The 15365-nt window shown below is 39.5% G+C and overlaps 1 protein-coding gene across 5 annotated transcripts in view; it reads left to right on the forward strand.

Moving 5' to 3' along the window:
- IFT80 (intraflagellar transport 80) overlaps nucleotides 1-14242 on the forward strand; it is a 75686-nt gene extending 61444 nt beyond the window's left edge. For all 5 annotated transcript variants that reach the window (XM_077348564.1, XM_077348562.1, XM_077348563.1 and 2 more), the window contains 5 exons: nucleotides 130-301; nucleotides 3699-3788; nucleotides 3881-4053; nucleotides 6801-6924; nucleotides 12930-14242. In XM_077348564.1, the coding sequence (XP_077204679.1) occupies nucleotides 130-301; nucleotides 3699-3788; nucleotides 3881-4053; nucleotides 6801-6924; nucleotides 12930-13043 (673 nt within the window). In that variant the 3' untranslated portion in view covers nucleotides 13044-14242. The remainder of the gene's footprint in view (nucleotides 1-129; nucleotides 302-3698; nucleotides 3789-3880; nucleotides 4054-6800; nucleotides 6925-12929) is intronic.
- Nucleotides 14243-15365: the final 1123 nt, after the last annotated feature.

Here is a 15365-nt window from a genome sequence, read left to right on the forward strand (position 1 = left end):
GGCTATTAATGTGAGGTTTTGTAGTCATTGGCTGAGCTTCTTTGATGTAGTCAAAGGCTCAGAAATTCAAATTAGACTATGCTACTTCTCAGAATAAATTTCTGATCTGTAATGATTTTTTTTCAACAGTGAATTTAGCAAAAAACCCCAGATAGTGAGTTTTGTTGGAAGTCAAATCACTATCAGAAGAGCTGATGGCTCACTTATTCACATGAATATTTCACCTTACCCAGCCATACTTCATGAATATGTGAGCAGTTCAAAATGGGAAGATGCCATCAGACTCTGTCGCTTTGTCAAGGTAAATACAAAGCAAAGTTAGCTTTTGTGACTTTTATATATGTAGTAATTGCAATCTGGCAGTTTTTTTTCCAGTTTTGAACAAAGAACGTTAGGTTTCTCCTGTCCATGTCTCTGCAAAAGGCAACACTGTCGCCAAATATTTTAGAAAATGCCCCATCAAAAACTGCTTGTTATGGTATGCTGTTATGATATGCTGTTCAGAAACTTTATATACCACCCTTCCCGGAGGCTCAGGGCGGTTTACATGGAACATATGAACATATAAAACAATCTATAACACATGAATAACCATACAATAATATTAATAACAGGTAGTTGTAACAATAAACAGTGATACAGTAAACGGTACAAACAGGTCCACAGCACTCTGGTGGAGTTCTGAGAGGGAGGGGGGCAGGGGCCCTTCATTCGCTGTTGGTTGTACCTGGTCTCAACCAAATGCAAGAGTTCTACATTTTTTTTGTATCAGGCAGTAATAGTATTTATCCTACTTGTTTATTGTTTTATTTATACTCTGCCTGTATCGCTGAGACTCAAATGGATTACAGAATATAAAGTGATGTGATCAGATATGTGCATGTTACTTTTGTGCATCTGATGAAGTGAAGTCTGGCTCACCAGAGCCCATTCCAGAATAAAGTTTTGTTATGGTGCTACAAGACTCTCTGTTGCTCCAGTTCATACTAGGATTTAGACATGAATGCCTTAATTCTTTAATGAGAAGATGAATAAAATCCTTTAATTTTTTATGTTAAATGTATTGGTATGCTAGGCAAAATAGATTATGCTTATAATTGTTATACCAACATTACCTCAAGTAATTCTCTAGTGTCCTACCTAAATGTGTAAACTTTTAAAGGTTATTAACATGGGTGAAATTTCAGTAAAAATAACCCTCTGATAGCATTAATTCCTTTTCTTGCCTATTTGTTAAAATAGTATATAGAATATTGGTATAGAATGCAAGACTTGGGAGGCCTGGGTTCAAATCCCTGCTCAGCAATGAAGTTTTCCTCGGTGTCTCTCTCAGCCCAGCCTACCTCACAGGGTAATTGTGAGGATTTAATTTGATAACTTTAATTCCTTCCAATAAAGGTGGGAAACAAATGTGCTAATAGATACATCCTTTGTCCTATAAATAGCTTAAAAAACCGCAATTTTATTTAAATAATCCAAAACTCTTTTTATTCATAGTTTTCTGCCACCGTTGTCTTTCTGTTACCCTTTTCCTGCTTGCATTTCAGATAGAAAATAAAATTGTGGAAATGTTCGTTCTTTCTTGCTTAAATGGTTAAAATCAGAATAAAGGACACATTTTGTTAATTTGTTAGATAATGAAACATCTCCAAAGCACAACTTGCTACATTCTGGAAAACTTTCCAGAAATAGTTTGGATGAGAACATGGAAAATGATGGTCTGGAGAAGTGCTGGGGGAAAAAATCACAAAGTTCAGTGGTGAAGTAGTGAAAACAAGCTCCTGTTGTTCTCAGCCGTGCCAAAAATTAATTGAAAGTCAACACAATTAGCAAGCAGGAATTTGAGGAAGGGGGCTGTTATATAGTTATTCTTATTGGTTCTTGGATTTCTGCGCCTTGCAGACTGTGTGATAGTCAAGAAATGAGAAATTGAAAAGAGGAGAAACTGGATGATTCTCTTAAAATATCTTTAAAAATGATACAAAATTCAATTTTATTTTAAATTGCTATCTGCTCATTTAAGGAAACAAACTGTATAGAAAACAGGGAGAGGGTGCATAAAAAGCAATTCTGTTTTCATGACTGTGATTTTAGAGGTGTATAAATCTTTGAATATCAGTATAGAGTATTCTTTAAATTAAACAATTATTTTTAATTTCCCTGGCCCATGGTGTTAACATTTTAAAAAATTTAGATCTCTTGATTTTCTTCTTATTTCACTTATGAAAATGTTTTTACAATGTGATGCCCATGAGGTCCCATAGGAACCCAATTTTTATCATAGCTTACTCCCCGCCCCGCTTCTGTATACATGTAGACAGGAGAACGGGCCTAGAAAATACAGATGCAACCTGAATTAGTTATATAAAAGGGCATTAAGTCATGTCATGGAATGAAGGGCAGCTACTCTTATCGGTCTTGCATAAAACTCCACCCTAAGAGGGATTCATTTGACGGTCATTTTCCCTAAGGACTTTGGAGCCTCCTCCCAGATAGTTTGATCTTAACTAATGACTCAGATTTCTAAAACAATAAGAAACTATCCAGTTCCAGAAATTTGTCAGCTATCTGAACAACTGCAAAGGAAGGTTCCAGCCCTTCCTCGGCTATGACATGTTCCCCAAGGGAACGCTTTAGACACTCTCCATGCAAGAGAAAAAATATATAGACAAAGGATTTCTTTTCAGGCTTGATGATCTTCAAAAGATTTTATTTTTATTATCCCCACATTCCAGTGGCGACACCCATTCCCCTCCTCCCCCTCCTTCAGCCCCAACTTTTGTAGCCAGTTATTCTGTGCCTTATGATTGGCCTTTAATTTCTCCAATTTCAACTCCCCATTCCTCAGACTTGCCACGGCACTTCCCTCTCCCACCTGGTCAGTTTTATCTTCTGAAGCAGCTTCATGCTGCTATAGACACACATACCCTTTCCCTACTTCTTTTCAGGACAGGCTCATGGGTTTCTTCTCAGGCAGATAGTTTTTCTAGGGAAAGCACTGAATATTATGAATCACATTGCTTTTTCCATTCTGTAATTTTTATTGCTGTTTTTTATATTGCATAGGTTAATTTGGTCTCTTTTACTGTTGCTATAATTTTAAAACCTTATGTTTAAGAATCTACCCCTCCCCCATTTTTTTCTGCATGCTGACCTGAATATGAACCTTGATATACATAGTCTAATGATCCCAAATATATAGGTGTCCAAAATGCACATATTTGTTCCATGCAAGCCACTGGATGCCTTTGCACATGGCCCTGACACTTGTATACTGATTTGGATAGCATTTCACAAAAGAGGTTTTTCATTCAGAATACCCATATATTGAATATGTTAATATCTCCTCAGCCAGGGAACTCTAATCCTACCAAACTTAAATGTTTTCAGTATATTTTCAGCCAGAGAACTCTAGCCTTACCAATCTTAGACACAATAACATCCCTGCAAAAAGCTAAGCCGTTTTAAAACCAGTTTGTTGGAAGAGTTCACTACTTTAAAACAGTGGCTTTGTAAATGCTTACTTTTGACTGGATAATGGCCGTAATGTGTAAGCAAGTGTCACATTTTAAACCACCTTTTAAGCCATGTAGTGATATTAATGAATGTCTACTTATATTTATTTGGCTGGAAATGCATACCTGTATTACATAAGAGGAAACACTGCCTTTATATTAATATACTGATTTCATTTTTAGGATCAAACTTTGTGGGCATGTTTAGCTGCTATAGCAGTGGCCAGTAAGGATATGGATACAGCAGAAATAGCCTATTCATCCATTGGTGAGGTAGGAAAATGGGGGTTAACTTTTTTCTTTGAACCAAAACAGATCGTTACTTCAAACATATTAATTTTCTTGCATATTTTTTAAAAAAACAGATAGACAAAGTTCAGTACATCAGTTCTATCAAAGATCTTCCATCAAAAGAATCAAAACTGGCTCATATCCTACTTTTCAGTGGAAATATACAGGATGCTGAAATGCTGCTTCTTCAAGCTGGCCTTGTTTACCAAGCGATTCAAGTCAATATCAACCTTTACAATTGGGAAAGGTAGAATATTACTTATACATTTCATGGTTGTCGGAAGTTTATAATGGTAACTCTCGATTGAGGTGTGTAGCTGTGTTGCAGGACACAGCAACAGGACCAAGTTCAAGTCTAGTGGCACTTTTAAGACCAACAAAGTTATATTCTGTTTCCCATTGTTCTGTTAGGTCTTTATCACCTTACTTTTATTAACCAGAATTGTTAACAGTAGCCCAAATATTTGAGAGAAAGATTTATGTTGACTTCACTCCCTCCCCAAAGACCAAATATCTTCCAGAGCTAATGTTGGGATTCTATTTAAGAGAATCTGGCTTTGTGATTTTTAAAAAATAAAATTAGAATTAAATCTTTCATTTCATTTTAACTAAAGATTATACTGAGTCTTTTGGATGCTAGTAGTATTAGTGTATAATGGCAAGGATTCAAAAAGCTTCTTTAGGTGAGTCTGGGGGCTGGCTGGTACCAAAATGAAATACCTCTACTGTATTTTGAACAATGATGCCCTATGCCAAACTAGTTTCAAAGTTCCAAAAATGGTTTGTGTATTACATGGAGATCTATTGCTCCAAACCCCATTGAGTATGTAGAACTAGGATCCTGGCCATTTTATTTGTTAACTAATTGTGTGGCTCTGTTGATCCTGGCCATTATGCTTGTTAACATGTCTTCAGAGTTCTTGGCTTACAACATCTTTCCCAGCCCTGATATTCCTGTTCTCAGAAGATTTTTATATGTTATTTATTGACTAGCGATAAAGCTCATTGGGCAAGAAAATACAAGCTCTAGAAAACTGTTGTTGGTAAGGGCTGCCCAGAGTCCATTGCCCAGGTGAGACTCACCATGCCACTTTACCCCCACCTCACTCTACAGACCGCCCTTTGCCCTTGCAATCACTTCTTGTCTCCAGACTATAAAGATCAGCTTCCCAGGCGAAAATCACAGTCTTGGAGGGTGGCCTTTGAGACATTGTACCCTTTTGGGGCCCCACCTGCAAACTTCAAAGAATATTTCCAACCTAGGTGTAGCCAACCTCGAGGTGGGGCCTGGAGACAGTTACAGTTCCTGGAGTTACAACTCCATTCCGCACACCTGACCACCCCTCCTTCTTCCACTTCCCTGCTGTGTGAGAGCTGCCCTTGCCGGCAAGTTCCTTCCTCAGCACCCTCCAACCTGCAGCCATTCCAGGTCCTGAGGGGAGGGAGAGGCCATCTGCAGAGTTCTTCCACCCCTCCCCCCTAATCTAGTGCCCATTGTATTCCTGAATGCAACAGGCTTGGCCCCTAGTTATGTAGTATGATCATAGAATCATAAAATCATAAAATTTCAATATTTTAGACAGAAGCTGTGTTTAACAGGCTGCCTTTTAAAGTGAACATATATATTTAAAATATTTTCTTGTGTAGAATCATAGAATCATAGAGTTGGAAGGGTCCATACAGGCCATCTAGTCCAACCCCCTGCTCAACGCAGGATCAGCCCAGAGCATCCTAAAGCATCCAAGAAAAGTGTGTATCCAACCTTTGCTTGAAGACTGCCAGTGAGGGGGAGCTCACCACCTCCTTAGGCAGCCTATTCCACTGCTGAACTACTCTGACTGTGATGGTTATTTAGTATGATGATCATATGATGATATATGATGATATATGATATTTTAAAAACAGGTTCTTCTACTTTACAATTTGCAGGAAAGGGAAGTGTTAAATACTTCTTCCCCTCAAATTGTCCCCTCCGTAGAGTTCCCAGTCCTTTGTTGGCAAAGGAAGGGGGGACAGGAAGGAACAGAACTGTGGAATGCTGAGATGTAATTTCTGACTAGAAACCTGGAAGTGACCTGACTCTGTTACACAATGTGGTCATCTCTTTTCTAGGTTTGTTGGCTGGATATTACATTGTGCAATTCCATCCCCCCTCCCAATTTTCCAGCATTTTCCCATTGAACACTGGGAGGTCCAGTGGGGGTTCCACCACCAGAAGCAAAATATTGGCAACCCATCTGGAATATTGTGTCCAGTTTTGGGTGCCGCGGTTCAAGAAAGATGTTGACAAGTTGGAACGTGTTCAGAGAAGGGTGACTAAGATAGCTGAGAGATTGGAATCCACGCCTTACAAGGAAAGGTTGAGAGAGTTAGGTATGTATAGCTTGGAGGAGAGGTCAGCAAGGGCTGATACAAAAGCTGTGTTTAATTACGTAAAAGGTAGACATGTTGAAGAAGGGTCCAGCTTTCATCAACACTGAAGCAAATGGTATAGACTCTGCTCATGAAAAGCTCCTTATGTATATTGGAGCCATTAAGTTGAAGCTCATAGTGGACGTCAGGCGTCACAAGCTAAAGTCTAGTAATACTTTCCTTATGGGACCACAGTAGTCCATGGCATGTTCTAACACTCTGTCACACAGATGCATGAGTCTTTATTTAAACTTGACGATAGTAATGTTAATTTGAGATGGCATGATCTTTCGGAGACTACTATAGTCAAAGGAAGAAAGCATAAATGAAAAAAAAATTCCTAGCACTGTAAGGTCAGTAGAAATATAACTGCTTCTCATGACATACTTCATAAAAATGTGTCTAGCCCATCAGCTTTGCCAGTGCTAATGCTAGGTTTCTTGTTGCTTTATGTCAGGAAAACTTTCCACCAGTACAGTCACTTGTACAGTGTATGTGTGTGTGTGTGTTTTAAACCCAAGGTTTTGTAATAAGGCCAGTTTCTGAGTTCAGCCTGATGAGCTCATTATTATTTTCTTCTAGAGCCCTAGAACTTGCTGTGAAACACAAGACACACGTTGACACGGTTCTGGCTTACAGACAGAAGTTCTTGGATGACTTTGGTAAAAAAGAAACGAATCAGCGATTTTTGCAGTACGCAGAAGGGGCAAGTATTCTCCAGAACTTGAATTTCACAATTTATTATCTTTTGCTTCTCAGGACATTTTGAGGCTTAGTTTCTAATGTTATAGAGGGCTCCGCCAAAGTGTGTCAGGATATATCCCTTGATGGTCTTGACTACTATGCTGTGTATCCGTTACGCCACTGAGCAATATTGAGATAGAATGGTTAGTTAGTGGGTAGAGACACAAATTACAGTGAGCTTTTTTAACTGCTGAAGTTTTTAAGCTTGTGGTTTCGCCAGTGCAAGCTGATCCAATAGAAGATTCTGTCTTAACCTATTCAGTGCTGATATACTGTGGAAGCAGCACAGCAATAGCATTTTTCAGGAAAAGGCAGCCTTTAGTAAGGTTTTTTTTATTTATTTATTTATTTATTTATTTATTTATTAACATTATCTGAAAATAATTGGCAGCTTTTAGCAATCCACATCATAATTCTAATGCTTCCTTTGTACAAAAAAGAGAAAAAAAATAGCCTGTGGGACTTAGCATGGCTAGTAATATCTGGCCAGTTTTGACTTGTTGTTGTTGTTATGTGCGAAGTCGTGTCCGACCCATCGCGACCCCATGGACAATGATCCTCCAGGCCTTCCTGTCCTCTACCATTCCCCGGAGTCCATTTAAGTTTGCACCTACTGCTTCAGTGACTCCATCCATCCACCTCATTCTCTGTCGTCCCCTTCTTCTTGTGCCCTCGACCTCTCCCAGCATTAGGCTCTTCTCCAGGGAGTCCTTCCTTCTCATGAGGTGGCCAAAATATTTGAGTTTCATCTTCAGGATCTGGCCTTCTAAGGAGCAGTCAGGGCTGATCTCCTCTAGGACTGACTGGTTTGTTCGCCTTGCAGTCCAAGGGACTCGCAAGAGTCTTCTCCAGCACCAGAGTTCAAAAGCCTCAATTCTTTGACGCTCGGCCTTCCTTATGGTCCAACTTTCGCAGCCATACATTGCAACTGGGAAGACCATAGCCTTGACTAAACGCACTTTTGTTGGCAGGGTGATGTCTCTGCTTTTTAGGATGCTGTCTAGATTTGCCATAGCTTTCCTCCCCAGGAGCAAGCGTATTTTAATTTCTTTGCTGCAGTCCCCATCTGCAGTGATCTTGGAGCCCAGGAAAATAAAATCTGTCACTATCTCCATTTCTTCCCCTTCTATTTGCCAGGAATTGAGAGGGCCGGATGCCATGATCTTTGTTTTCTTGATGTTGAGTTTCAAGCCAACTTTGGCACTCTCCTCCTTCACCCGCATCAACAGGCTCTTTAGTTCCTCTTCACTTTCTGCCATTAGAGTGGTATCATCTGCATATCTGAGGTTGTTGATATTTCTCCCTGCAATCTTGATCCCAATTTGTGACTCCTCTAATCCCGCATTTCTCATGATGTGCTCTGCATACAAGTTAAATAGGCAAGGCGACAGTATACAGCCTTGCCGAACTCCTTTCTCAATTTTGAACCAGTCAGTGATTCCATGTTCAGTTCTCACTGTTGCTTCTTGACCTGCATATAAATTTCTCAAGAGACAAATAAGATGCTCTGGTATTCCCATCTCTTTAAGAACTTGCCACAATTTGTTGTGCTCCACACAATCAAAGGCTTTAGCATAGTCAATGAAGCAGAAGTAGACGTTCTTCTGGTACTCCCTAGCTTTCTCCATGATCCAGCGTATGTTGGCAATTTGATCTCTAGTTCCTCTGCCTCTTCGAAATCCTGCCTGTACTTCTGGAAGTTCTCGGTCCACATATTGCTGGAGCCTAGCTTGTAGGATTTTGAGCATAACTTTGCTAGCATGAGAAATTAGTGCGATGGTGCGGTAGTTTGAACATTCTTTGGCATTGCCCTTCTTTGGGATTGGAATGTAAACTGACCTTTTCCAATCCTGTGGCCATTGTTGAGTTTTCCAAATTTGCTGGCATATTGAGTGTAGCACTTTTACTGCATCGTCCTTTAAGATTTTGAATAGTTCAACTGGAATGCTGTCACTACCACTAGCTTTATTGTTGCTCAGACTTCCTAAGGCCCATTTGACTTCACATTCCAGGATGTCTGGCTCCAGGTCAGTAACTACCCCATTGTGGTCATCAGGGATGTTAAGCTCGCTCTTGTATAGTTCTTCTGTATAATTTTGCCACCTTTGTTTGATCTCTTCTGCTTCTGTGAGGTCCCTACCATTTTGGTCCCTTATCATACCCATCTTTGCATGAAACGTTCTCTTCATATCTCCAATTTTCTTGAAAAGATCTCTGGTCCTCCCCATTCTATTGTTTTCTTCTATTTGTTTGCACTGTTCATTTAAGAAGGCATTCTTATCTCTTCTAGCTTTTCTCTGGAATTCTGCATTCAATTGGGTGTATCTTTCTCTTTCTCCCTTGCCTTTCACTTCCCTTCTCTCCTTAGCTATTTGTAAAGCTTCCTCAGACAGCCATTTTGATTTCTTGCATTTCTTTTTCTTTGGGATGGTTTTAGTTGCTACCTCTTGTACAATGTTGCGAACCTCCGTCCATAGTTCTTCAGGCACTCTGTCTATCAGATCTAATTCCTTAAATCTATTTGTCACCTCCACTGTGTATTCGTCAGGGATATGATTTAGTTCATACCTGAGTGGCCTAGTGCTTTTCCCTACTTTCTTCAATTTAAGCCTAAATTTTGCAACAAGAAGCTCATGATCTGAACCACAATCAGCTCCTGGTCTTGTTTTTATTGACTGGATAGAACTTTTCCATCTTTGGCTGCAGAGCACATAGTCAATCTGATTTCTGTGTTGACCGTCTGGTGATGTCCATGTGTAGAGTCGTCTCTTGGGTTGCTGGAAAAGAGTGTTTGCTATGACCATTGTATTCTCTTGACAAAATTCTACCAGCCTGTGCCCTGCTTCATTTTGTACTCCAAGGCCAAACTTGCCTGTTATCCCGGTTATCTTTTGGCTTCCTACTTTAGCATTCCAATCCCCCATGATGATAAGCACATCATTTTTGGGCGTTGCTTCTAGAAGGTGTTGTAGGGCTTCATAGAACTGATCAACTTCATCCTCTTCAGCAGCAGTGGTTGGGGCGTAGACCTGGATCACTGTGATGTTGAATGGTTTGCCTTGGATTCGAACTGAGATCATTCTGTCATTTTGGGGATTGTATCCCAAGACTGCTTTTCCTACTCTCTTATTGATTATGAATGCTACTCCATTTCTTCTGCGAGATTCTTGTCCACAGTAGTATACCTGATGGTCATCTGAATTAAATTCACCCATTCCTGTCCATTTTAGTTCACTGATTCCTAAAATGTCGATGTTCAGTCTTCTCATTTCTTGTTTAACCACGTCCAGCTTGCCTTGATTCATGGATCTGACGTTCCAGGTTCCTATGGAATAAAAATCTTTACAGCATCGGACTGTCTTTTCGCCACCAGTTACTTCCACAACTGAGCGTCCTTTCGGCTTTGGCCCAGCCGCTTCATTCATTCTGGCGCTACTCGTACTAGCCGTCTGCTCATCCCCAGTAGCATATTGGACACCTTCCGACCTGAGGGGCTCATCTTCCAGCGTCATATCGTTATGCCTATTGGAACTGTCCATAGAGTTTTCATGGCAAAGATACTGGAGTGGTTTGCCATTGCCTTCTCCAGTGGATCACCTTTTGTCAGAGCTCTCAGCTATGACCTGTCCGTCTTGGGTGGCCCTGCACGGCATAGCTCATAGCTTCACTGAGCTACGCAAGCCCCCTTGCCACAACAAGGCAGCGATCCTTGAAGGGGGCAGTTTTGACTACACTATAACAAACAAATCTCAGCATCCTCTGAAACAACATAATTGTGGCAGAGGGAGGCTGCAGTTGGCTCTGAAGTCACTTTAATTGTGCCTTCTTTGATAGAAGTATAGACTTAGTACATAGTAAGCAGGGGAAGTTCTAGACTGGAATCCAAAGACTGGTTTAGGCTTGTGCAAGGACCCTGCTGGCAAATATCTTACTTTTTCATTGGTTCCCATAACATGTCAGATTAAAAAGTTTCACCATTATCTGAATCCTGGCCATTTATTAATTCTAATAAAATAAAGGACTGAATTTTGGTAGTGAAATTACACCTCAGATAGTGGTAAAGATGGGATGAATTGTTGTGAAGAATGGTTCTATCCATTCCATAAATTCCACTGGTAAATATCTGATATTTTGCAAGTTAATTGTGTTGGTGAGTTCATACATTAGCATTTACAATGTGTGCTATTGTATTATTAAGTAGTGCCTTCTAAAGTTAAACAGAAAAATCTAGTTACCAGAAAGATAGAACTAAAGATGGAAATATTAGGGTAAGTCAAAAATTATTACTACGTCATCACAGAAACCTTTATTAAACAAAAATATCAAAATTTGAAGCTGTTGTTTCTTGACATATCCTCCATCTAGGTTTATATACTTCTGAAGGGTGTGTTTCTAGCTCTCTATCCCCCCCCAAAAAAAAAAATTCTGCGCTCTGTGATTTACACATCAAAACATCAGTTTTGGCATTCTCAAGGGACTCGGATCATGTTCCTTTTAAATGTTCTTAGAGTTTTGGGGATAAATAGAAGGGGCAAGATCAGAGATCTGTCTGCTTCAAGGAATTCATGAACTTTCAAACATTGAATCAAAATAAATATTTGACCCCCTTCCTCCTCCTTTTGCCCTTTTACTGCTTTTTAAAATTTCCCTTCAGGAGAGGCTGAAGTCCCTGAAGCACATTCCTGCTTAGCAAGTCTTCACTAGCAGGAACAGAGTGTGTGGAAATAAGATAGAGGAAAGGTTGGGGTGTCCTTAGAAAACACAACAAGAGCTGAATCCAACTGAAGTTGCAAATTTTTCTTTTGAGCTGTTTTTCAGTTGGCAGGAGGCTGGGAGGGGCGGAGTTACAGAATAGGAATGGGCACAAACTGTGGTAAGGGGTTCAGGGTGTGTGTTGTGAACCTGAACCCCAAATTTTTGAGCTTATGAAACAAAACAGCCCTGGGTAACCTACAGGCTTTAAATTTGTGGCACCCCTCCCTGGGAGTCCCCCTACATGCTTACCACATTTTGTGAGGATGGGACTTAGGGGGGCTGAGTTACAATCCACACCAGAATAGTACTTTTCCAGATGTCAGGCACAGGTTCAGGAATGGACAGAACCTGGGCCAGCTAGAGGATTAAAATTCATGGCACCCTTCCCTGGAATGCCCCTCTAGGTGCCCACCAAGGTTTGTAAGGATTGGATTTGGGGGGCAAGGTACAGAAACACAAAACAAGATGTCCTTGGGAAGGTGTTTTTCAGGATAATGACAGGCAAGGGTTCAGGCAGACTCTACATGAGCTTCAATGTCATGGTGCTCTTCCCCAAGATCCCCCCTTACATGCCCACCAGGTTTTGTAAGGACTGGATTTAGGGAATTAGTTATGGACCACCAAACCATGGAGCCCTTTAGCCTGCCATCTTTGTGATCCATTTAAACTCCATTTCCCCTCCTACACAGGAGGTAATGGAGAACATTCATTGATGGATCACAGAGATAGCATTTCAGCCAGCAATTTCAGAGTCCATGTAAAAAGTGAAAAATACATACAAGGATACAAATTAATATATTTTGAATGTCAGCGAACAAACGAAATCATTTGATAGTTTTCTTACAATGGTTCTAAAATATATGACCCAAAGTCAGGGTACCCTGAACTGTACTGCCCTAGGAGGTATGAAGGCTGCCACCAGAAATGAAAATTAGCTAACCTCCCATGTGCACACTGAAAGATTTTGCACCTGCACACAGGCTTTTCTGGATCCCAGGCACAGTATACCATGATTTCATCATTAATCTCACTGTCATGTGGGAAAAACTTTTCCCCTTCATGAGAGCCTCCTCCCCCTCCCCGAAAAACCTTAAAAAGTTATGAAAAACTTTCTCAGAAAGTAAAGACATGTCAGGTTGATTTGTATGAATCTACTCTAATTAGGACTAATGGATATTTTCCTCCCATCCACCACCCTTCCCTATTCTACAGCTTGAGGTCAACTGGGATAAAATCAAAGCCAAAATAGAGCTGGAAATTGCAAAAGAGCGAGAACGAGCTGCAGCTACTCCAGCAGTCCGAGCAAGTGTAACTGTACAGCGTTAAGTGCCCTACTGATTATCTTACAAAGCAGTTTGATCACTCTGTACCTTCAAGATGGTGGTGAGCCTTGTGTGAGCATGGGGTACAGAACAATGTCTGGCTCATGATATTCGTGCAAGTCTTTTTTGGAAAGCAAACAAATTTTGCGAGGAATGAATACTGGATATATGGTTCTGATATTTCTGTGAGAAATTTCAGAATAGTGAATAGAGCAGACAATGAAGGACCAGCTCTCTGTTACTGTAGAATTTTGACTTTGGGCTTCTCAAGATTTGGGAGAAGTATTTGTTTACATAAGTAAATAATCGTCTGTTCACATTTCGTCCAGCCAAGTACACAGTTCTTTTTAGAAGCAGACCATTTCTTGCTCTAAATTTGTATGCTTAATAGAGGAAACCTTTACTCATATACAGGTTTCAATGTAATTCCAACCTCAAAAGATAGCATTATACCAAGCGAACAGATTGCTGTTCTGAAAGAGCTTAGTAAAATATACTGTCATGATGTCCCATAGAACGTTTAACTTCATGTGTAAATTCTTTTTTCAGATTTCATTGTTTAATTTAAAATGAAAATTGTTCCAGTTTTTCAGCTTACATGAAACAAAAATATAATGAACACAAAAAGGTGAGGTAATGGAAGATCCATGATTCGACTAATTTTTGTTGACCCAACTCTACAAATTTAAACTTTACATTTCAAATGCCTACATGGTCATATACTACCAGAAGGTGATCAGAGATGCTGACTTTAAAAACCTCTTTTTTCTGATTTCAATGAAATCCATCCAGCTCTCAGAATCTGTTTTGTAGTGTATAGTTTTGCTTCTTGAAAATATTCCATTTATTGTTGTAAGAGCCTTTTTAAAAAGTCTCTTGAAAGGAAATAATTTTGTGATGTCAAGTTTGTGCTTATTTCTGTTAACTTTGAGTTCTCCGCTGCTACCAGGGTTTTAGAACGATTCTTAAGGACATTCTCTGGTGTAGCCCCATTTTGTAGAGCATCCTTATAGCTAGTGATATCAGGAATGCATTGTTCAGGTCCTGGTTGCTGAGTAGTCAGTATTATTGGCTATGGTCGTGAAATGTCTTTACATGTAAACTTTGACATAAATTATTATTTTGAATATTAACAATTTTGTAAGTGGTGACAATGTATATTTTATAACCTTTGTTAATAAATATTCCAGATTCTTTATTGTATTTGATTTTTAACCAACTTATTTGAAACCCTTATCTTTATCTGAGACCGCTGCAGGCTTTGTTTCTTTTGCCAAGACAGTACAGCCTCCGGGGAAGGTGGTATATAAATATAATAAATAAATTAATGTAGGTGTATTGTGGGGGGGGAATGCTGGAATTTTTATGAAGTGGCAATTGTGAATATTACCGTGCTTGAGAGTTACCACAGCAAACTGTAAGAGCACAAATCAGTTCTTTATAGCTTGGCTTTCCTTTCTTGTTGGTTATCGCATAACCTAATTTGGATCTCAATTGAATCAATATAAGTTTTGATATAAGCCACTGCTATCCATTGTAACTAAAACTAGTACAATAGCAAAACAGTGTGAAAATGTACAAAATAGTCTATTAAGTAGCAGTTGGCCCATTCCTCTATAATAAATTAAAATCCAGTTAAAACAAATTTATCTAACAATTTGTATACTTAAGGACAATAGTACAAGTCCAAACAGAAGTGCAAAATAATTAGAATTCATTTATAGCACAGTAGACTTGGACAGAATTACTGGCAATCTAGGCAAACATTGCCATGTCTCAGAGCACTGAGCTATAGAAAGAACTCAGGGCATTTAGACAGGAGGCAGTCAGGTTTGGATTGTGTCACTGAGTATTGTTGCTGAAATATAGAAAGCGCAAGAAAGCTGTTTTTAAACCAAATGCATGTTCTGGATTGCAGCCACAAATACAAATTGGCCATGAAAGCTATTGCGTATATTCACAGAGAAACGGTATCCAACCTACTTAATTATAGAAGTCACATTTAAATGCTCAGGTCCAAGGATTGATGAAAAATGATGACAGTAAATCTAATCTTGGATAGGGAGAGCCAGTGGCAAAAATCACAAAGTTGACGCACAAAACTGCAGCATCCATTAAACGTATTTGCCAAATTATGGTCTTTAAAAGCTTGTGACTTCTAGCCATGTGAACAGTTCACAGTTTTTGGAATGATTTTTTTGTGTTCTTTTCACCTTTAGTTGTGTCTTCCCCATTCCTGTCAGAGAAAAATTACTCTCCATTTTGTGTGAGGAAGAACCATGCACAATATGCAGCAATTGTTGAAGAGGACTGATCTATCATACCA

Source organism: Paroedura picta, chromosome 8 (assembly GCF_049243985.1).
Source record: "Paroedura picta isolate Pp20150507F chromosome 8, Ppicta_v3.0, whole genome shotgun sequence".
NCBI classification, from domain to species: domain Eukaryota; kingdom Metazoa; phylum Chordata; class Lepidosauria; order Squamata; family Gekkonidae; genus Paroedura; species Paroedura picta.